The 24,394-nt window shown below is 38.1% G+C and overlaps 1 protein-coding gene across 3 annotated transcripts; it reads right to left on the bottom strand.

Annotated features, from left to right (window-relative positions):
- Positions 1-6,221: 6,221 nt before the first annotated feature.
- Positions 6,222-24,130, bottom strand: POGLUT3 (protein O-glucosyltransferase 3; the record flags this gene model as incomplete). 3 transcript variants are annotated; one of them, XM_082845812.1, is made up of 8 exons in its annotated part: positions 6,222-6,405; positions 8,006-8,110; positions 10,172-10,366; positions 11,643-11,839; positions 13,250-13,466; positions 15,882-16,168; positions 18,406-18,603; positions 23,929-24,130. In XM_082845812.1, 8 exons carry the CDS (start codon positions 24,128-24,130, stop codon positions 6,280-6,282), a joined length of 1,527 nt encoding a protein of 508 aa, XP_082701938.1. In that variant the 3' UTR covers positions 6,222-6,279. The 3 variants fall into 3 exon arrangements, with proteins under 3 accessions (XP_082701938.1, XP_082701939.1, XP_082701940.1); XM_082845813.1 differs by lacking the exon at positions 8,006-8,110; XM_082845814.1 differs by lacking the exons at positions 11,643-11,839; positions 13,250-13,466.
- Between the last annotated feature and the right edge of the window lie 264 nt (positions 24,131-24,394).

Below are 24,394 nucleotides of genomic sequence, written 5' to 3'. Positions count from 1 at the left end.
TGATCTGTCCATTGGCGTAAGTGAGGTGTTAAAGTCCCCCACTATTATTGTGTTACTGTCGATTTCCTCTTTTATAGCTGTTAGCAGTTGCCTTATGTATTGAGGTGCTCCTATGTTGGGTGCATATATATTTATAACTGTTATATCTTCTTCTTGGATTGATCCCTTGATCATTATGTAGTGTCCATCCTTGTCTCTTGTAACATTCTTTATTTTAAAGTCTATTTTATCTGATATGAGTATTGCTACTCCAGCTTTCTTTTGATTTCATTTGCATGGAATATCCTTTTCCATCCCCTCACTTTCAGTCTGTATGTGTCCCTAGTTCTGAAGTGGGTCTCTTGTAGACAGCATATATGTAGGTCTTGTTTTTGTATGCATTCAGCAAGCCTGTTTCTGTTGGTTGGAGCATTTAATCCATTCACATTTAAGGTAATTATCGATATGTATGTTCCTGTTACCATTTGCTTAATTGTTTTGGGTTTGGTTTTGTAGGTCCTTTTCTTCTTTTGTGTTTCCCACTTAGAGAAGTTCCTGTAGCATTTGTTGTAGAGTTGGTTTGGTGGTGCTGAATTCTCTTAGCTTTTGCTTGTCTGTAAAGCTTTTGATTTCCCATCGAATCTGAATGAGATCCTTGTCGGGTAGAGTAATCTTGGTTTTAGGTTTTTCCCTTTCATCACTTTAAGTATATCCTGCCACTCCCTTCTGGCTTGTAGAGTTTCTGCTGAGAAATCAGCTGTTCACCTTATGGGAGTTCCCTTGTATGTTATTTGTCTATTTTCCCTTGCTGCTTTCAATAATTTTTCTTTGTCTTTAATTTTTGCCAATTTGATTACTATGTGTCTCCGTGTGTTTCTCCTTGGGTTTATCCTGTATGGGACTCTGTGCACTTCCTGCACTTGCGTGGCTATTTCCTTTCCTATGTTAGGGAAATTTTCGACTATAATATCTTCAAATATTTTCTCGGGTCCTTTCTCTCTCTCTTCTTCTGGGACCCCTATAATGCGAATGTTGTTGCCTTTTAATGTTGTCCCAGAGGTCTCTTAGGCTGTCTTCATATCTTTTCATTCTTTTTTCTTTTTTCTGTTCTACAGCAGTGAATTCCACCATTCTGTCGTCCAGGTCACTTATCCATTCTTCTGCCTCAGTTATTCTGCTATTGATTCCTTCTAGTGTTTTTTTCATTTCAGTTATTGTATTGTTTATCTCTGTTTGTTTGTTCTTTAATTCTTCTAGGTCTTTGTTAAACATTTCTTGCATCTTCTCAATCTTTGCCTCCATTCTTTTTCCAAGGTCCTGGATCATCTTCACTGTCATTATTCTGAATTCTTTTTCTGGAAGGTTGCCTGTCTCTACTGCATTTAGTTGTTTTTCTGGGGTTTTATCTTGTTCTTTCATCTGGTACATAGCTCTCTGCCTTTTCATCTTGTCTATCCTTCTGTGAATGTGGTATTTGTTCCACAGGCTGCAGGATTATAGTTCTTCTTGCTTCTGCTGTCTGCTCTCTGGTGGATGAGGCTATCTAAGAGGCTTGTGCAAGTGTCCTGATGGGAGGGACTGGTGGTGGGTAGAGGTGGGTGTTGCTCTGGTGGGCAGAGCTCAGTAAAACTTTAATATGCTTGTCTGCTGACGGGTGGGGCTGGGTTCCCTCCCTGTTGGTTGTTTGGCCTGAATCAACCTAACACTGGAGCCTACCTGGGCTCTTTGGTGGGGCTAATGGCAGACTCTGTGAGGGCTCATGCCAAGGAGTACTTCCTAGAACTTCCACTGCCAGTGTTCCTGTCCTCACGGTGAGACAGAGCCACACGCCGCCTCTGCAGGAGACCCTCCAACACCAGCAGGTAGGTCTGGTTCCGTCACATATGGGGTCACTGCTCCTTCTCCTGGGTCCCGATGCACACACTACTTTGTGTGTGCCCTCCAAGAGTGGAGTCTCTGTTTTCTCCCAGTTCTGTCGAAGTCCTGCAATCAAATCCTGCTAGCCTTCAAAGTCTGATTCTTTAGGAATTCCTCCATGGGCAGAAGACAAGTCATTTTTCTTGGAGGACTTATTCAGCCCATGTAGGTGACAAGTGCTTGTTCCATAGCTGCAGTGCTAGTGGTACCAGTGACATAGGTGGTGGCAGAAGGTTCTTGTTACTCTTTGGTAAGGAGAAAGAATGGGGGTGGGGTGGGGTATGAAGGGGAAACAGCTCTTATATTCCTTTAGCTGGTTCACTGTCATCTGAAGCATGTTACTTCTTGCTGTCCACTAGCTCACATTAAAGATATGGATAAAAACCCTTAGAAATCAGAGAGAGACTACACTGTGCCTGTTTAAAATATCCCCTTATCATATACTATGAACTAAAGTATATGGGATTTGGTTAACACATACTGTAATACTCAGGTATTTGTCTCAAACCTTCTGGAGTGAGGTTGATCTTGCTACTTCATTCCCTCGAATCAAGTCTGGTGACTTAGGTAGTCCTCAGTTCCAAGGCTCTCAGAGGTGTTGTGATATTATTAAAAATATACCTGATCTTTGTCTCTGGTTCCTGGTAGAGAGTTTCGAAAACCTTAGAATTTCCTGAGTGATAGAAAGAAGTCTCTAATGAGGTATTAATGGTGGGACTCTTAGGTAGCTTCAGAATGGGACTGGTCACCAAAAAGACCAAGCACATGATTAGAGGATTGGGACTTTAGCTGTCCAAACTCCTGGGAGGGGAAGGAGGCTGGATATTGAGTTCAATCACATGGTCAGTGGTTTAGTCCACTGACCATGCCTACATAATGAGACTCCCCCCCAAACTCTGGACACCAAAGCTCAGTGTAGCTTCCTGATTAGTAGCACAATGATGAGGGTGACATGCCCTGGCCTCCCAGAGAGAGGGCATGAAAGCTTTGTGCTCCTTTCTAGACCATGCCCTATGGGTATCCTTTAAAATGAAACTGTAGTAGTTAAGTATAGCATTTTCCTGGGTTCTCTGAGTTGTTTTAGAGAATTATTGAACCTGAGAGGGGTCATGGGAACCCCTGAATTTGCAGCCAGTTGGTCAGAAGTGTGGGTAGCCTGGGGACCTCACTTTTGCCTGATGTCTGTAAAGGCAGTCTTGTGGAACAGTGAGCCCTACACCTGTGGGATCTGATGCTGAATCTGGGTGGTTAGCATCAAATTGTATTGAAGTACACCTAGTTTGGGGTGAAACAAAACAGGTAGCTCATGAAAATATTTCTTCTTTTCTAACTTTCTTTCCTCACTTCTGGCTGCATATAACTCCCTCTACATAAGCCACCCCCTACCCTCCCCGTGCACACTTCCAGGATTTGCTATTTCTTCCCATAGAATAAACAAACTCCAGTCTTCTTCTTTTCTTGTGTCTAAGAAATGTTAAGGTGTTGGTTATCACAGTAAAGTTTAGTGTGGCTTCTTCCACACAGCTCTACAGAGAGAACTTGGCTTAAAAGAGACAACTTTGATCTCAGCAAGTGGAATGGCTCCACAAGAGGCTGGTGTGGGGTAGGCACAGCAGTGGTTGGGATAGGGTAAACTGTGGTTCTATGCATAAAAGAGGGATTTTTACAGTCTGGTTAATTTTGTCCTCAACTATTTGAAGTCAAACATGCCTTACCACCACAAGGATGATTTCTTATCCCTCCAAATAAGAAATTTATATTTCTTCTAACTTTGGCCTTATTATGTCAGGGGAGAATTTTTCCTCTCCCTGCCTGCTATGGACTGAAAGTTTGTCCCCACCCCACCCCCCCAAATTAATATGTTGAAACCCTCATCCCTAATGTGATGGTATTTGGAGACGGAGCCTTTGAGAGCTAATTAGGTCATAAGGGTGGAGTCCTCATGATGGGATTAGTGCGCTTATAAGAAGAGAGAGGGGATAGCTTGCTTCCTCTCTCTTTGCTTTCTGCCATGTGAGGATACAATGAGAATGCATCAGTCCACAAACCAGAAAGTGGGCTCTCATCAGACATCAGATCTGCTGGCACTTTGATCTTGGACTTCCAGCCTCCAGAACTGTGAGAAATAAATATTTGCTGTCAAAGCCGCCCAGTCTATGGTATATTTGTTATAATGGTAGCGTGAACTGACAAAGACACTGCACTTAACAGTATTTGCACCTGAAATAACAGAAAATAATGGTGTCAAGCCCAAATATCTTTTCCTTTAATATCAATTTCTACTCACTAGGGATTTAGTGTTTGTGGTAGAAGTTTTGATCCATTTATTCATGAAGACATAATAGAATTAAAATTAGGCCAACCCAGTTACAGAAATACCAAAGCTATAGGTGATTCAATCCTCTTTCTTAAAAAACAAGTTTATCTGTTTCAAAATTTTATTTAGAAAATTTACTTTATTTAAAATGTGTAAATAATATGTCACATGATATAAAATTCTAGACATAGTAGATTTAAAAATAGCATAATGGAAAATATAAATATCCATTTTATTTTCCTATGTATATCTTTTGTGCATTTATTTTCTTTTCCTAGGTTTGTATTTTTCTTTATTTTCCAATCTGATCCATACTTACAGTAAAAACATTTTAAATATCATAGACAGGTATAAGACAAAAAGTAAAAATTCCCTTCTCTCCATTTTCCTCAGATATTGGTGAATATCCTTCTAAACTTTCAATCACATGGATATATTTTTTTACATAAATGTTTTCACATTAAATGTGTTGTTCTGTAACTTGCTTTTTACACTGAACACTGTCATGGAAATCTTTCATGATTGATAGTGCATTTAGAGCTAGTTCATTACTTTTAATGGTTGTACTGTATTCCTTGATGTATAGCTATATATTTAGCTAGCTCCCTCATGATGGCTATTTAAGGTGTTTCCAACATTTTATTAATAAAAACAAAATATTGATAGCTTATTTTGACAAATGTAGTTATTATATTAACTTACATATCGTCACACCCCTCTTCTCCTTAGGATCTGGTCACTGTACAGCTTGCCCTTTATTTTATACTTGTGCACTTGTGCTTTTGAACAACTGGTGGGTATTAGTGTTTTCCATGGATACTTGGCTTTGATTACACTGTTACTAAATGTGCTTTTGCTTTTGTCTAGTTAAAAAAATTCTGTGTCCCTAGTAATGTTCAGTAAAGAATAGATATGACTATTTTAAAGTGGTTACATTGTCTTCCAGGTTAAGTAAATATTTCAATTAGGAGAGTAAATATTTTTAAATTGGAGTGTGGATATTTCTTGCTTTGGGAGTGTGTTCTTAATGAATTGAATCTCATATTGGTGGTATTACAAGGAACATGTAATGAATTTCTGGGTCTTAAGACTTCACCCTGTCCTAAAAGGCAAAGGAAATTTCCAAAGTTTTTGTCTTAGCAATACAGCACAGTGAAATAGAGGAGGGGTGCAGTGAAGAATGGATGCTTGCTTTTGTCATTAGTTTATTAGTGAATCCCAAGATACCAGGCTTCCTGCAGCTTGTTTCAGAGGTTTTTCAAGTATCCCTTTTAAAGATTAAAAAGAATTAAAGATCCCTATCTGACTACAGTTATCATTTATCTATTCAATATATAGATAATGAAGATACCGATAGGATGCTGTCATCTACTTTAATAACTGTGTTGTCCTTGATGGGTGTCCAACTCAGATAGACTGGGAATTAACTAGCTTAAGGCACTACCTCTCCTTAATTTTGTCTCAGCCCTTGGTAAAACTTAGTTAAAAAGATATGAATGAGCTTTAAAATAACTTCCCTTCATAGTCTCCAAGCTACCTTTAATAACAGAGTCATTCTCATCTTCCTTCATTATTCATATCAGACCTTCCAAGAGGAAACCTGCTATTACTGAATGCCAAAAGCAGCTTGTAGGAGGAGAAGTTATGCAGTGAGGGGGTAAAAAAAGCCCTGCAAAAATATTTTTTCTTCATCATTGGAAAGGGAAGAGGGAAAGTGAACAAGGGATAGAAACAAACCAATAAATACAATGTAAACAGTTTCATAGAGAGTTATTTATATTTTGGCAATCCTCTCTATCTACTATGATCCCCAAGTTTTCTTTTCAGAGAAACTATGATGCTGATAATAGCAGTGTTTACTCAAAAGATATTAATATCCTAAGATATTTGGTAATACTTGCTCTAATATTGCTCTATCCATCCACATTATATGAAGCCACCAAGAGAAGCAGTCCCCGGCATACAGTCTTCCAGGCTGTCTTCACAGTCTTCACAGCTTAGATTCCATCTGAATGCTGCCATGAAAGATGTTGCCGGCATATACAGGAGTGTGAATATGGGCTGACTTAAAGCTCTTCTCTTAAAGGCCTTTTCCTGTGGCACTGGCAGATAGATGCACTGTCATCCGGCTGAGGAACAAGTTCCATTCCATCACGTATTTCGGGTTTGCTGGTCTGGCGCTCAGCGTATTTCTGGAATGTGTTTGAAGGCAATGGAAAGATTAGTCCAAACTTCATTCCACTGAATCCTCCCCGTTCCCCTCATGCTATTGTTTCTAGTGGCTATATATCTTCAGACTAAAACCAAAGGTCTGGTTTATCTCAGTCCTAAAGTTACCTTTTAACTTTAGTTATTACAGGCACTAGTGCCTGTAAGGAGCCCCATCCACTATTTTAGCAAGGAGCCCCATCCACTATTTTATGTATAGGAAAGAAGCCTCTTGTAACGGGATGTCCCTACTTGAAATACAGCACCTCTCGAATTCATCCTCCATGTGTTAATGAATAATTAACTTTGCTGAATATTCAAATCAGTGAACAAAGATGATAAGCATCTCACAATAAAGTTGGTGGTTTCACACATCCTTCCCTTTAGGCCTGTAGTCACACACACTTTGTAAATGGCGACAGGCCTGTGAAATGTCTCTCCTTTTTGGCCACTGACTGAAATATTCCTATACATTGGATTTTTCAGTTCAGTGGTTCCATGTACATTTAGCTGTACATTCCTGGTCCTGGGTCAAATCCAACAAAATACTGACATGTGTACATGAACCTAATTAATATTTCAGAGGGAGAAACTCCTATCATTAAAGTTACAGCCAGACTAGCAGAGGGAAAAGAACTCATTTAAGGAAAAGGCTGCTTCTAATAAATGGAGTAATTAATCATTTTAATTTTTCTGTGACAGGGTAGTAGCCTCAGGCATCTGAGGAAATTTATTTTTTTTCTGCCTCACAGAAAAATAAGTTTAGGTTAACAACAAAAACATAATTTCTTATTTTTCTCTTCTGGCTAAATTTTACTGAGTAAAACACAAGTTAATTATACAAAGAACCAATCCTTGAATTGTTGGAAGTACAGTAAATATCTGTACTTCAGAATTCAGCCCTAAGGTTTTAGATTATAAATAAAGCTGACCCTTAAACAATGTCGGGGTTAGGAGTACTGACCCTTGGCACAGCTGAAAATCTGTGTATAACTTATAGCTGGCCCTCCATATATGTGATTCCTCAGTATGCGTGGTTCCATGTCCGTGGGTTCAACCAACATTGGATTGTGTAGTACTGTAGTATTTACTACTAAAAAAAATATCCACATGTAAGTGGACCTGCACAGTTCAAAACCATGTTGTTCAAGGGTCAACTGTATTTTTCATTTGTTTGTTTTATACAACAAATTAAATATTTGTTTTCCATCCTGTACTGATAGCAAAAGCGTGGCTCTTAAGCAGTAAGGAGAACAAAGAGGTAGATATTTTGAGCAGAAAGAGATGTTAATGATCTCTAGTCCAACCCTCCTATTTTCCATATGAGGAAAGATTTTTTCTGAGGTTCAGAGATTTTAATCTGTATTTGTAATGGCGCTAAGCATTGTTTTTCATAATACTGAATGGAGATAAAAATATGGAGGCCACAAAGGGACTTAGCACTATCTTTCTATAGGCTGGCGCCTCAGCATAGCCAGAGTTCCACAGGCTGACTGACTCTTGAACACCTCCAGGAAGCAAGCATTCAGGCCATGCATTTGGTCTGAGGACACTCAACCAAGCAGATGGATCCTCTGAACTGACCTGTAGTACTCTGTAATAGTAGCAGTAAAGCCTGTGGGGCTGTAGCAGATCTCTAGCAGTCAACTGCCCTTCTTTTGCAATCTTCTTGGCTTCTTCATCATTTTCCTGAAAAGTTTAAAAAGAAACAATGAATGAAGATTACTCCTGGGACTCACAAAGAAAGCTAATTGTGAATATGAGGTAGGACAGATGTAGGGTTGAATGTGAACAGCATGGGAGAGATGAAACATAAAAATATAACTTAAGGGTTTCCCTAGTGACGCCATGGTTGAGAGTCCACCTGCCGATGCAGGGGACACGGGTTTGTGCCCCGGTCCGGGAAGATCCCACATGCCGCGGAGCGGCTGGGCCCGTGAGCCATGGCCGCTGAGCCTGCGCGTTTGGAGCCTGTGCTACGCAACGGGAGAGGCCACAACAGTGAGAGGCCCGCGTACGGCCAAAAAAAAAAAAAAAAAAAGTTTATATATATATAAAACTTAAGAATTAGGTTATGGAAATTGACAAAGTACTTTCCTAGAAATCTCTGCTATATAGAAATAATCATACCTGTTTGGATCCCCCCTCACCCAGTGCAACAACCCACATACAGCCCCTATCGTGACTATCTTGGTACTTTCCTAGCTACCCAGGAAGTCTAGGGCTCATCATGTGTTCCCCTAATCTAACCCTCTCTGCCTGATATTAAAATACAACTAAAATAGAATGAATTAGTTTTTATAACATCTCTTAAAAGCTCCATTTAAATATGTAGTCTGAGCCAAAAAGTTGTTGTAAAATGGTACCTATGAAAGACTGTATTATTGTTGTAATAAAAAATTCAGTTATTAGTACCCATAGGTTGTTCCTTTAGTACCAGGAATAGTCAGCATTCCTAATTATACTTTTAGAAAATAGCTAATATTCTATCATGGTGCCCACAGGAAAAGCCATTTGCAAGCAATTCTGACTCTTTATAAAGGGTCACAAAAATATTCTGCCTCAGGGGCACCCAGTTATTTCCATAGCCACATTGCTTCTCAGAAACAAAATAAAGTCTTACAGTGGAAGGGTAAATTTTATAATTTCACAATAAAACACAAGAACTTTTAAAATACTTTTCCTTTTTTAAAAAAAGAGTTCTTATTTTATGGGAAACTTGTGATTCATTAAGAACTTGTTATCCAGAGAAAACCATAATTCGAAAAGATACATTCACCACAATGTTCATTGCAGCACTATTTACAATAGCCAGGACATGGAAGCAACCTAAATGTCCATTGAGAGAGGAATGGATAAAGAAGATGTGGTACATATATGCAATGGAATATCACTCAGCCATAAAAAAGAACAAAATAATGCCATTAGCAGTGACATGGATGGACCTAGAGATTGTCATACTGAGTGAAGTAAGTCAGAGAAAGACAAATATATGATATCACTTACATGTGGAATCTAAAAAAAATGGTACAAATGAACCTATTTACCAAAGAGAAATAGAGTCACAGATATAGAAAACAAACTTATAGTTACCAAGGGGGAAAGAGTCAGGGGAGGGATAAATTGGGAGATTGGGATTGACATAAAATAGATAACTAATAAGAACATACTGTATAGCATAGGGAACTCTACTCAATACTCTGTAATGACATATATGGGAATAGAATCTAAAAAAGAGTGTATATATGTATATATGTAACTGGTTTACTTTGCTGTACAGCAGAAACTAACATAACATTGTAAATCAACTATACTCCAATAAAAATTAATTAAAAAAAGAACTTGTGCCTTTTTTTCTAACTGGGGAAAACAAAAGTGTACCATAATTGCTTTAAATGTTTTCTTGTGCATAAAGCACTTTAACCCTGGTCTTTTTAATCTTTAATTTGCATTTGGTGTGTGTAATTTGCATTTGGTATGTGTGCATGAATAAGGATACTTTAGAAAAATCTATATTCTATATAACACTGGACTTCAAGTCTTCTAAAAATCCTCAAACATACTGATAGAGGGTATTCAAAATTGTCCTGATGTTGATTCTTCAGATATTTCAAGGGAACAAAAATTTCACAAAATAACATTTCTTTTGACTAAATTATGTCAAATTAAATTGTGTTATGATGGAACTCATGTAACTAATACTGGTGAATTTGTGATTGCCTAAAGAAACTAAAATGGCAGAAAGCATACCTTGGCCCATTCAACTTTCTCTAGTAGATCACTAAGATTTCTTTTAATTGGAACATAATGTTTCCAAGGCTTTAGTGCCATATAAAAATGTTCATAATATGGTGAGTCCTGCTTCAGAACCAAACTGTCACCAAGCATGAGGTATGGATATCTATAAGCAGCCACAGTCCCGTCCACATTCACTTGATACTTGTACTAAAAGATTAAAACAAACATAAACAAAAATTTTAACAGTCATTTGTTTCACTTCTGCTTCTTGTCAACACTGTAACATTAAATATAAAGAAGTTATTTCCCAACTTTAGTATTTACAAGTTTTATATTTTATTTTGTAACACACATCTTCTCTTTGTATTAAAATCATAAGTATCATTTAACAGGTCAATTTTAAGAAATACAACACATTTAAAGATAATAAATAATTTTAGGAAATAGGAATACCTATTTCAACTATGTCTATGTAATGGGAAATTCAGATTTCTGTAACCAGGTAAGAAAACTATTTCCAAAGCTCTATATTTAGCAAAGCTTAATATTGATAACAATTTACACTTTCATTTATTTCATTTGTTCCTTATACCCATGTTAGTATAAAAAAGGAAGGCATTATGGTCTCAAAGTTCGGTTTTACAGTTCAGGAGACAGAAGCCTGGAGAAGACTAAGGACTAGTGTGATGCTGGTGACACAGTACGGACATATTTGTTGGATTAATAAACTTTGATTTACATTTAAAGTCACTTTTCATTCAATTATAATAATGTGAAGCAGATGTTATCATCTCCCTCTCTTTTTTTTTTATTAATGATAAAATTTGTTTCAGAGATATTTATAAACCTCTATTCTATGAGCCCAAATCCCATGCTCTCTTCATTATATCACACAGAGGAACAGGATATACTAACATTCGGTAATTACTTTTTTCTTAAATAATTGGTACCAAGGACTTTACCAGCCAGTCAGATTTTGTCACATTGTCACACCTCTACCTCCTTTGAGCCTTATACGGTGCTCTGAAGGAGCTAGGCAGGCTCACACATGTTAGAGGCGAGAAGTGCTAAGAGATGAAAGCCCCACAGTTCGTGGCAGAGGCAGGACTGGAGGCAGGACTTGAACCCTATTTTACTAGCATAGAATTCATACTCTTTTTATTTACAAGATCATTTTATGTAAAAGACATTTATATTCCCAGTTTATTAAAAAAGAGAAAAACAGGGAAATATACCAAAACTCTAGGTTAATCCTTGTACTGTATTTTGAGTATTAAATACAGTTCTGAGCTATTTGTTAGACAAAGTTAACAACTACAACAAACAAAAAAGAAACTGCATGAGTTTCATAATTCCCTATGCCTGATAAGAAAGTGTGTGTTGGGTCACAAGAAGGGAGAAATCTGCCCAACCCCAGCTATTTGGTTGACTTTTAATACAAGTTTATCACTTCATATGTATCCAGGAAGACTTAATTGCATACCTTAAAGAAGTCAAAGAAACCTATCAATTTAGCTTTTCCAAGCTCCTTTTCTTTTTCTTGGAAGAAGAAATATCCTGTAATTCCTGCATCTAGTAGCTGTGGATTATCTTTGGACAGCTGCACCAACTGGAGCCTCTCCTCTCGGCTATCTCTACCTCTAAAGAAAGCTTTCTCTGTTTTATTGATCCAGGAAGGTCCTAGAGGTTTGAGACCATAAAAAAATACAATTATGAATTTGACATTTTTATATTATGGTAAGTATAATCATCTTTAATCTACCTTTGTCATTTAAGATGCTAAAGCTCTTTTATCATCAACACATCTAAAGTAAATGTTACTTTCGAAAAATATGCTCTAATTTTATCCTTTAGTGTACTAGTGAGAGGTCACTCAAAAAGTGGAGTTTCTATTGCATGACATTAGGAATTATCCAAAATAATGCTGGATCAAGTTCAAAGCAAAAAGAGATTCCGTGACTTGGCTCACTCATCAAGGCATTAGTTTCTTCCAACTTTTGTGCTTCACACACACACACACAAAAAAGTGCTAGGCTTTTATTCTTAGAGTGACTAGAACAAAGTAGAGAATTAAGTAACATCCACACATCTTTAATTCTTAGGTTGCTCAGAATTTTGAGCATATCACTTTTGAATACAATGCAGAATTTTTCTAATATGTTGTTAAATGCAAATAAGTTTTGCATAACTTAGGTATGTATATATATTTATATCCTCTCTTTCCTGGGAGGGAAATAATCTGGAAGACTTAATTTAGCTCTCTTTCTATTATTCTAAAAAGAAGTCATTAGTTAACACCTGTCAGTGTTCTAAGGGATAAATCATAAAACATAGAAACTGTAGGGGGTCAACCTCTTTACTATTTTAGCATACTTTTCAGGAATTTACTGTTATCAAATAAAAAGTAGGTCAGTTTTCATTTCCCATTACCTTTAGAGAGTTTACAAGGAGTCTCTAGACTTGTCTACTAAATAAGTCCACTAAACTGCTCTAAACAGAAATAGAGACTTATTAAGACAAGGCAGGGATTTTTTCTACTCAGGGAGTTCGGTTTAATAAAAAGGTGTGTAGTACCATAAACCTAAGGTCATCAAATAGGAGGAAAGGAATTCAGATTGTAAAGGATCAAGAGAGGCAGAAAGAGGGAAGAGGAGAATTTCTTATGGTGCTGGAGGTTGTAATATCCAAATTATACTGTTATCACAATTCTCTTACATATGAATATAATTTTATATTTTTCAGAATTCTCTCTCATTTCATCCAGCAATATAAAGGCACTGGAGTCAGAATTAAGTTAAGTGATAGTTTTACCAAATATGTATTTTCAAATGGTATTTACAAGTGACCAACTCAAAGGAGACTCAGTTACACTAGGTTCTGGACATTACTAGCCTAATCCACATATCTTTAATTTCTGGATTAGAAGAATCCTAAACAAAAACCACTTTAGAGTTTAGAGTGCTGTTTTTCTTTTTTCCTGGCTAGAAAATAAGAACAATGGTTATTTAAATATATTCACATACTCTCTCTGATAGAACATTCCTTTCACCTTTCTTACTTCTAAGCTTTTTCTTAGAGAATGACTTTTACCTGTATTTCCTTGAATAGAGAGAAGATCATTTGTAACACCCCTCATAGCTTCAAGTGTGGAGTGGGTGATGTCATATGTTGGAAGGATAACATCTCGTGAATCCAGAGAGCCACACCATGAAATGATAGGTAAAGGGCCAGGGGTTTCATTGACTTTTCGATGCTCCAAAGGCCAATCTCCAAGATTAACATAAAATTCTAAATCTGGGAGAAGGACCTAAATAAACAAAAGAATGCTTATCAGTGCTGGGAAGACCTCAGTCTTTGGTACTAAATGCTTCAGTTCTTTGGCTTTTAAAATATTTCTGATAAAACTGAAATTTGAAAATAGTAGAAGAGAGAAGGATGCCTCTCAGTCATCAGTAGTATCAGAAAATCAAGGGTGAGGATTGTACATGACAATTCACTTGAGCAGGAGTTAGCTACCTCTGTTCAGAGGTGACATTTAAAACTGTTGTGTATTATAGATATGGAAACTGTGTAGAAAGGTGTGAATGAGTGGCTTCAAGCACCTTTTCTGCCAGCTGCTTAAGTGAGAATCTACAAAGTTAGACCCAAGCCCTTGTTTTCCTTCACTATCAAGCCTTTTTATAACATCTATGTTTGTTTCTGGAATCTGCTATCCATTTCTATCTCCATGGTCAATGCCTTAGTTTAGGCCTTTATCATCTCTTACCTAGATTGTTGCAATAGTTGTCCCTTACTAGATGTTCTGATTCTAGCCTCTCCCCACTCTAATCTGCTCTCCACATTACTGTCCAAATTTCTAAAACACAAATTAATGTTACTATCAAGCTTAACAGAAATTTAAGCCTATAGGACAAGGTCTAAACTCTCTGGCTGGAATTCAGGCCCCACTCTCTTACTCCAGCTTAGCTCTGAATCCATCTTCCATCTGCCCGTATACCAGAAAACTTTAGTTACTCTCTGAAAATGCCACCCACTTTAATACGTAATTCTCTTCACCTAGAATGCCCTTCTCCTACTTATCCACTTGGCAGTCTCCTGTCTCATCCTTCACACTCAGAGCTAATGTTACCTCTTCTATGACTCGCCTTCCTCAGACAGTTTAACCCTGGGTACCTACTTTTCTTATGGGCCTATCGTGTTGTGGTACAATTACTTGTTTGTATTTACATCCCATCGTCACTTCTGAATAACAAAAACAAGTTCCACTAGAGTGAGCTGTTCAAAGACCAGAGGTGAGTCTCACTTATCGTAAGTCTCCTTTCAGTCACTGGGCAAAGAACCTGTAACAAAAGGGAAGGGCAAAGGGATATGACTATTCACCTTAGTGCTTCCCTGTTATCATTTAGTAGCTCATTAGTAAGCTCCACATCAGAAGTTCTCACTGTAGAGCAGGATTTCTCAATCTTGGCACTATTGATATTTTGGTGTGGATAATTCTTTCCTGTGGGGGCTGTCCTGTGCATTGTAGAATGATTAGCAGAATCCCTGGCCTCTACCCACCAGATGCTAGTAGCAACTCCCCAGTTGCGATAACCAAAAATGTCCCTAGGCATTGCCAAATTCCTCTAAGGGGCAAAATCATTCCTAGTTAAAAACCACATGAGTACAAGATACAGAAATACAGGGCAGAGTGGATTGATGGTAGCCCAGGAAGAAAGAACCGCCTTTAGGATCAGATGCCCATAATATGCTCATACGGTGGGCTGATGGGGAGATAGGAGGCAACTGCTATTTAAAATAAGAATTGATTGCAGCCCTACATTCCATGTGCTTGGGAAATTGTATAACTCACATCAGGAAAGCTGCCTTTTGATTTAGAAAACTACCTTGATGGTCTTTCTGGATGAAAAAGGTAAAAAATGCCCATCCTCATCTTTTACTCTGCATAATCAGGAACAAGAAAGAACAAAAGGCGGTTTGAATTGCTCTGCTTAAGAGGAATTTATAGGAATTTGGCAAATGTGGAAAGAGGGGCTGAATAGAGGGATTGGGGGAGGAGTTGCTGGGGATGTGGAGAAGTCTTTTGAAAGACAGAAGCCCCAGTCATATTTAGTAAGAAGCCAAGACTTGAAAATCAAGGACAGCCAGTGAGAAATTCCCAGAGGCAAGGATGACTGAGAGTCTGATTAACACAGGGATGTCTATTTTTAAATGTTAGGATTTTTGTTTTGTTTTGTTTACTCTGCATTGGCACAAAATAACCTCACTCAGTTACCCCAACATTCAATGAAGTGTGCAATGCACTTAGGATAAAACAAGGAAAATGTATGCACTTAGGATAAAACAAGGAAAATGTGTCCTCAGTTCAACTTATTCTGAGGTGACAAGAAGAAAGTGAAATCTGAATGGAAGGAGTAGTCAGCAGGATTGGGGAACTTGAAGAAGTCACCTTGCAGCTGTAAATGTCTGGGAGTTCACAGAAACCTTGGGAGAGCACTATATGGCCTACTTACCTGGGATGGGGGCTCAAGCCATTTAACTTAAATATTAAAGGAAAGAGATATCCATAAAGGTGAAGAACTTATGAGCACTCAGGTGGCAGACAGATGCACATTTTCAAGCCTGGAATCCATTTCCATTCTTTACCATTATTATTCTAAGAATTAAAGGTTACAAATAAATAATTAAACTATTTTTAGAATCAATGAATTCATTCTCATACCTTTCTTGCCAGTGACAGCAAAATCTCATCTGAGAACATTTTGAAGTCTGTGTATTTCCCTAAAGATCTCCGGTAGATTAGGTTACTGAGAATCGTGTAATGAACAATAGCACCCCTCTCATCCCCAAACCTTTTTGGAACTTCATTTAGCATCTGCTGGAGATTGATGCTGGGAAAAGAAGAAAAATCTTTTGCAATCTGTGGCTCCTTGGCTGGACAAGACAGAGTTTTCTGCCAGGCCTGAGGATCCTCTTCTGGACACTCACAGTACTCATGGTACACTGGTCCTAAGGAAAGCAAAACACATACAATGCCAAGTTTCATTAACATGCACTGCAACACAGGAAGTTGTTTCTGCCCCTGCTGTGAGCATGGGATGACTTCTTGGTAAATTCTAAGATTATCCAGACAGGGATAATCTGCCCTAAACAAATCAGTGGTAAAAGCAGTAATGTCAGAGTCTTGTGCTCTCACCTTCTATCCCCCTTTCATCCCACCCTAGATAAACTAGTATAGCATATGCTCTCTCCCAATATAACCTACTCTCAGTCAATTTATTGAAAAATTTATTTCTAATGAGTTATAAATGGCTGATGAGCATAAAACAACTTACCTTTTAACAAGGAAAAAGAGAATGTATTACTTTTCAGGCATGATAATGTAGTAGGGGTGGTGATTTTTTAAGACACGATGAGGTCTCTTCCTCTGAGTCCCTAAAACTACCTCCATCAGCACATCTCAAAGAGGAAATATGAAACCTAAGGGCATCTTGCAGTGTAATTTTAAAGTGGCCAGACATAAGTATAAAACTATTCTGAAGACTCATTTAAAAAAGAATTTATGCAGAATTTATATATTATTTCAAAATATATCCATATTTATTTTAAAATAAAAATAATTTTTTAAAGTTATTCAATTTTCATGAGAATTTCTACTTCAGACAAGTAATAGGGACCAATTTACCCTCCTACCTGAAACTACCAAAAAACAGATAAAATATATGAAATAACATTTTTTTTAAGACATTGGACATCAGGCAATGGACAATGAGTTTGAGAGATGAGAAACAAATGAGGTAAACCCTACAGTTCCTAAAGCTTACTGCCTAAGGGAGTTTCTAGGTTGTGGAACATGGAGGAGGAATCCAGGTAGACCCCAGCAGTCTCACTGAGCTGAGGAGACAAGAGCTGAAAGTCCAGTGAGATCAAGGCAGCTAAAAGTTGTAGGACATACTCACTGCACAGAGAGGACTCCAGAGATCTGTACAGGTTCCCTTCAAATATTTAAGGCATACTGACCAATATATATGTTTGAGGAAACTATCCAAGGCAGAGAAAGGACCATCCATAAGGATTAGAGGCAACAATACCCATTGTTCATACAGGGCTGGGAATAGTGCCTATTCATACAAGCCAGACTGGAAAGCATTCTAATTCACAGAGGTTGGATAGAGTATGCAGAGATGTATTGCCTGAGTAGTAAGGAACAATTAGCCCTAGACTAAACATGGCTCTAGGCATGCCTAATAAATTGTAAAAGAAAATTTGAAGCATCAAACTAATTCCAAATAACTTAACTGCACCCTAGAGAAAAGCTCAAGAAGATGAGAAAGCATCAAGCAATGAAGAATACACTGGATGGAATTAATGACAAATTGGGCATTATTGAAGAAAAGATTAGTGAACTTAAAGATATAGCAATAGAAACTATACAAAACGAAATGGAGAAAAAACATATTTTTAAATGAAAAGAGCATAATTGAGTCATGGGATAATTTCAAGTTTAATGTATGGGTAATTAGAATTCTTGGAGGGGAGCTGGGGTAGAACAGAAAAAATATTTGAAGAAATAATGGCCAAATTTTTTCTGGATTTAATGAAAGCTATAAACCCAAAGATCCACAAACCCTAAGCACAAGAAACATGAAGAAACCTACACCAAAGCACATAATAATCAAATTGCTCAAAAAAAACTGATAAAGAGAAAACCTTTAGCAGAGGATCAAAGATATAGATGATGGAAGATTTATCATGGGAAATAATGCAATTGAGAAGACAGTGGAACAGTATATTTCAAGTACTAAAAGAAAAAAAAAAACTGTCAACCTATAATTTTTGAAAGACATCTGTCTTTCAAAAATAAAGGCAAAATAAAGACTTTTTTAGATATCCAAAAGCTAGAAGAACTAATCATCAGCGTTCTCACATTAAAAGAAAAGCTAATGGGAATCCTTCAGGTAGAAGGCAAATGGTACTAGATGAAAATATGTATGTATGCAAAAGAATGAAGAGTACTAAAAATGGTAACTACCCCGGTAAACACACAAGATTTTTTTGCTTGTCATTTAAATTGCTTTAAATTACTTAGTTTTTCTCTCCCTTAAAATATCTAGTTAAATTGAGCTCCAGAAGATACATATATAATGTTTACCCTGTTGCACATACTTTAAGGTCATCATAACGCATTCTGAAAGCCATGGAGTCTACTCATAAGGCTGGCTCTGGTTTATGTAATAATTACTTACCTTTCAAAATATAAGGAGACTGAGCGACATGTTCATCACCATAAAGGACCTCTATCTTCAGCCCTTCACTGACAGTTTCATACATCCTATATCGCATCAAAAATGTCCCATCATTCCTGTCCAAAGGTTTAGGGATGTGAATCCGAACTAACTCTTTAGGTGAGAGAGATTTGATTACTACTTTGAATAGTGTTTGGCCTGAAAGAAAAAAAATATATAAGTAATTCTACTATTTCATGATTATTTTGTTTTACTAATTATTGGGTAAGTGTCTTTATGCAGAAGTTATTTTTTCAGTACTATCAATGGTAAACAAAATTATTTTAGTTTGGAAGATCCTTGAGGCCAGGAACTACGTTTGATTTATGTCTCAAAACCAAGGATCTGATTCAACATTTGATTCCTTAGTCATTCAATAAGATTGATTGAGTGAACAAAATCATTGAATAAAATAATTCTTAAAAAAACAAGGAAGAGATTAATTTTTTGCCTATTTGATCTTTTCTCCTTTGTGTAGGTTTAAAAGCCCAGGTAGTTAAAAATCCATAAACTTTTAGGATGACATAGCTCTAAGGCAATCTAACTTACTCCTTATAAAGTATGCACAAGCTTTCTTTGTAAACCATTTTAATACCTAATAAACCTCAATTCTGAAGAAATTTCCTTTTTATTAACCCAAATTTCAAGCTATACTTCCAAGCCCATTTCCTTAAGTAGAGAGAGATTATAGCTAGTTACTAGACTCTGCACAAATGCAACACACTCATACGTACACACAAACTCACATACCTTTGTAAATACTAGAGTTTACTTCTCTAAATTTGTTTCCTCAAGTTGAAATGAAACAGTTATACTAGGATGATCTACTAGGATGATCTAACAACCTTTTCAAACCCAGAATTCTGTGGGTTTTCTTTTCCAGGATAGACAATACCTACTTAGCAAACTTTCCCTTCTCTTTTTGCAGTATATTAGCTGACTTTTCAGGCTTTGAAACAATATTGTTGCAGGAATAAATGTTGGGACTTCTTTCTTCAGAGAGTACAGTGGACATACCTGCACTCAGTACAGATCTGATCCTCAGGAGCTTTAAGAATAAAGACCAGTTAATGTCTTAACCACAGTTAATCACCTATCAAAGGAATTGTTAAAAAAAAAGTGGTGAATCCTCTGAAATACACAGTCCTAGTACACAATAATTTGTGATCAAACAGTCTTTCATCTCACACTATCATATTTCATAATATTCAAATATTAAGCATATTTTTTGTTTTTTAAAATTAATTTTTATCAGAATATAGTTGCTTTATTTTTTAATTTTATTGTATTAAGCATATTTAACATATATTTTTGAAATTACTAAAGAAAAAAGTTTGTTCCTCCTATTCTTAGTTTCTAACTCTAGTGAGTGATGTTTCTACTTTTTTTGATCTTCAAGGGTATCATTTTTTCTTGTGGGTCAGAAAAAAATGTTTCTCAGTCTCTTCAATTTAGTAATAGTAATGTAGTATCTGACATATTGCTACTACATAATTAAGTACCAAACACATGCATTTTAGGATTCTTGAAAGAAGTGTGATAAAATTATGAAAGACATCTGCTAAAAAAAATGAATTATAACAGATAAATGTAAGGGATTTATTAAAAAAAAGAGTAATAACTTAATGTGAAATTATTATAAATGTTGGCCAATTACCTGAAATGCTTAATGAAACATGTAAGTTATTGCTTTACGTTATTTCCCGCTTAAGTTTCAGAAAGGCAATGTGGTATGGTAGACTGAAAATCAGGAAGTCAGAGCCTGGAGACTAAAAAGCCACCATTCTCTCCCCAGACTGGAAACAGGACAGAAAAGTCTTCTTATCTCCTATCAAATAATGCTATTCTCCATAAGTTTATGATTTTTAAATAAACAAAACAGATATAAGACAAGCATATTAATGACTATGTGATATTTTGGAAGGAGCTGGATTTACAAAAGAAAACTATCTCCAAAACACTTCATTATTTTTAAATTGATCACACTAAAATAGAAATAAGCAATTCCAACATCATAAAAGAGAAAATGAGAAGAATGCCATTTCAAATTGCTTCAGATAGAAGGTACGTGAATTCTCATTTGCCCTGGGGGCTAATATAATGGAACAGAATCAAGCTCAGCTTGAGCTTTTCTATTCCACAGATCCACACTTGTTTAGGAAAGATAGCTAATTGAATGAGAATGCAGTGACTAAAGGAGACAAAAGGAGGTTGGCAGTATCAAAGCCTTACATCATTAGAATCAGAAATTTTGCAGACTTTTGATATGGAAAGAACACATTTTTAAAAAATTCACTTACTTAGCCAGGGGGACTGGGCCAGTCCCTGAGCTTGAAATTTCCATATGCATTTTCTTATTTATTTCCTCCAAGAACTTGTGAGGAAGGTATTTGCCACCCCATTTTACAGATCAGGAAGCCAAGGCTCCCTTGAAGAATTTAAGTATATACCTTGCCCAAGGTCTCATACCTATGAGTAGCAGAGCCAAAATTTGCACACAGCTTGAATCTTTCTTCTTTCAAAGCCCATTCTGAATCCAACTTGTCACATTGTGTAATGTTAACATACAGGTTCCCAAAATTCATAGTTGGAGAAATAACCTCTGACATTCCTGGTACAATGGAGTCAGCACCTCCCTTGTTGTTTAGGAATTTTATTAAGGCTCTCTACAGCTGCAACAAAAGTGTTGACTCCATCTGGCCAAGGGAACAGAGTCCCTGAAGGCCAACTTGTTACACCTTGAGGCTAAATGGAAATCCTCCCAAATGTCTGGCTGCCTGCTTACCATGCATACTCTATAGGATCTTAGTGAAAACTGGTTCACAGTGATCATATTACCAGTGATTTGATAAAAGGGAAAGACCATTGAACTAGATATTGAAAGGGTTGGGTATCTGGTTTTGACTCTGATCCTTATCCACTGTAGGACCACAGGAAAGACATTTATTTTCACTAACCTGGTTTCTTATAGAAAAAGTGAAGAGAATAGTATCTACCCTTCCTACCTCACAGGATGCTTAAGGAGAGCAAATTAAACACGGCACAGTTCAAAACACTGAAGTGCTATACAACTAGGAGGTAAGATAAGTTTATGAAGATATCATTACTGATGAAGGTAGAGGATGACTGAGGAGAAAATGAGTACTTGTATCCTGCCATCCTGACATACTCCAACCACCCTCTCTCCACCCCTTCTTTCTTTTCTTCTACAATAGTTACTGAGCAACTTTGCCGGGTATTATGTTAGATGCTGGGAATATAACAGTGGCAACAGGTTCTGCCTACATTCATAATAGAAGGAAATAATCTAAGTCAGACATTAGTGAAAATAAAGATATAAATTGGTTTTTTTCCTCATTCAAGGTCACAATGGATTGAGTAGGATAGTCAAAATCAAGGGATTGAGTAGGATAGTCAAATAGTTGGCATAGAAACCCCATTAGGGAATTTTAGATAGAGAGGGAAATTTAGGGGGCTTTGGGAGACCACAGTAAGATTAATGATCACTCAAGAAAGTAATGGGAAAATCCTCAAACAATGTGCGCTTGCTTGACTCATAAAGCAGAACAAGTTGCTTAGCATCAAAGCCAGATTGGCTTGCTTAACAACAAAATCAAGCTAACTTGATTAGCTACAAAATCATGCAACAGAAGCACGAGACATGCCCCAAAACAATAAAACAATAGTAGCACGAGACCTACATCCTGTCCAGTGAGCTCAGTAAGTTAATGACCCCCAAAACATGCTTTTTGCCTGATGCCCTAAAAACAATAAAAGAATAGTGGAGAATAAGGCCTACAACCTGCCTAGTGGTGTCATCAAGTTAATGACCCCCAGCACATGCTCTGTGCACACACAAAAAAACAATCATTTATGGAAATGTGACATCTACCCAAGAGAGACAAAGAAGGTCTTCTCCCCGTCCCCTGTCTTCCTTTGATTATAAAACTGTAACCCATTAAGCACTCAGGGGAGAGCAACTTGCCTGCCCACTTGTAAGCCTCACAAGTGTTCTATTCTAATTAATCACTTCTTATCTATCACTTTGCCTTTGCTGAATTCTTTCTGTGTTGAGACATAAAGGACCAGCCTCCTTGGAGCCCCCTGAAACGACACCTATCAGTTTCAAAAGGGCATGGACATTTTTCATAAATGATATATTTTTTTAAAATTACATTTTCTAACTGTTGAAACTCATTTTTGCACATTAGATTTGTAAATGTTTAAGACTCTTCATATGTTGGGAAAATTACTTTCCAAAACCATTTGACCAATTGTGCTCCCACCAGCGGAGGATGTAGGTCATTGTCTGAGAGTATCTCATTAGCAGCTTTGAGTATTACCACTTAAAATTTTTTTCCCATTATTTTTAGATTAAAAAATGGAATTTTATTTGAATTTATAGTTCTTTCATTAAAAGTAAGATTAACAGTATTTCCTTTTGGATCATGTAACTTTCCTTTTTCATGTATAAATTAATTTTTCCCTTAGTTTTCCATCTTCTTTCTAAAGTCCTCCCCCATTTATAACATTATAAAATTAATTTTAGAAAACAAAGAAAACTATAAAGAAGAAAATACACCTCATGGTGAAAGACTGAATCTGGGTTTAAGAATCTTTTTTTCTGATCCTTAGGGCCAAGGAGAGTCTTTCTAAAACTGAAAAAAAAAAGTACTCAGTTTTCCACCGGCAGCGGAAGGGGCACTGGGTATTCTGATTGTCTCTTTGTTGATAAAACAGGGTGCCAGTTAGCAAGACATAATTTAGACATAAATTATCAAATCCTGACTGGCAACAACTTGAAACTAGCGGGACAAGTTGTAAGACGTTGCAAAGGTAAGATATTAAAGAGAACGTGGGAGGATGATTGGGCAGAAGGGATTCAGGACGATATCCACCCTCGGTAGAGGTAAAACCTAACGCGTTCTGAGTTTCGCTAATTCCTGCAATCTGCTTTCAAGAACTCAAAACTCTAAGAAAATAACCTAGTCTGCAAAACTGCCTCCTTTCTGCCTACTGCTCTGATATTTCCTTTGTGTAGGAGGGAGCTGTTTCAAACCCATTAGGCCTAAGCAGTGTAACCCCATCCGATTCTTGGGCTTGATGACTCAACACGTGAAGGCACTCCCTGCAAGCTGTGACAGATCAGACAACTAGTCAGGGGTGGAAAGACCATCTCCAACTTGAGACTCACACTGCATTCATTAACACCCTGGGCGCCATCCATTCGGAATGTCAGTCCTTGCACGTTAACTAAGGAAGGGCCCTCGGAGTTCATTTATTCATTCAGCAGACTCTTGTTGCAACTGCCTCCCGCCTTCGGGTCCAGGGAACGGGGAGAGAAGAGGAAGTGACCGGACTCGGGGGAAGGACGCCACGCCGGTGGCGGGCGGATTCCCGAGAGGCGCGGTCGCGGCGGGGACGCGCGGCGGGGACGGAGGGGAGCGGGCAGCTGAGCGAGGGAGGCCCGCGGCCGAACGCTACCTGGGGGCGAGCGAGTGAGGTTTTGGCCCTCCGAGTTGACGGCCTGCAGGTAGAAATAGCGGACGGGCAAAACGACGCCCGCCCGCAGCCCGGGCCCCCACACCAGGCTCTGCGGCGCGCTGACCGGAGCCTCGGGGGCCCCCGCGGCCACGAGCAGGGCGAGCTGCAGCGGTAGCAGCGGAACCAGCGGGAGGCGGCGCATGGTCTCCAGGCCGCTGCGGTTCAGCTCGGCTGCGGCGGGGAGGGGACGGGAGCGCGGCGGGCCAGAGCTGGGCCCACCCCGGGGCGGGCTGTGCGCCGCCGCCCGCCGTCCCGCCTCCGGCCCCCTTCCGGCCGGAACGCGAGGGCGCGCCACAGGCGACTGCGTCGGGCGCTGCCGGGGGTCCGCGATGGACTCGTCACTTCCCCCCCCCCCCCCCAGCCGTGCAGGGTTGAGGACCAGGGTCGAGAGGCGGACACTGAGACC

This window comes from Leucopleurus acutus (assembly GCF_964270905.1).
Source record: "Leucopleurus acutus genome assembly, chromosome: 8".
NCBI lineage: Eukaryota > Metazoa > Chordata > Mammalia > Artiodactyla > Delphinidae > Leucopleurus > Leucopleurus acutus.
This window is presented reverse-complemented; position numbering and strand designations above follow the sequence as displayed.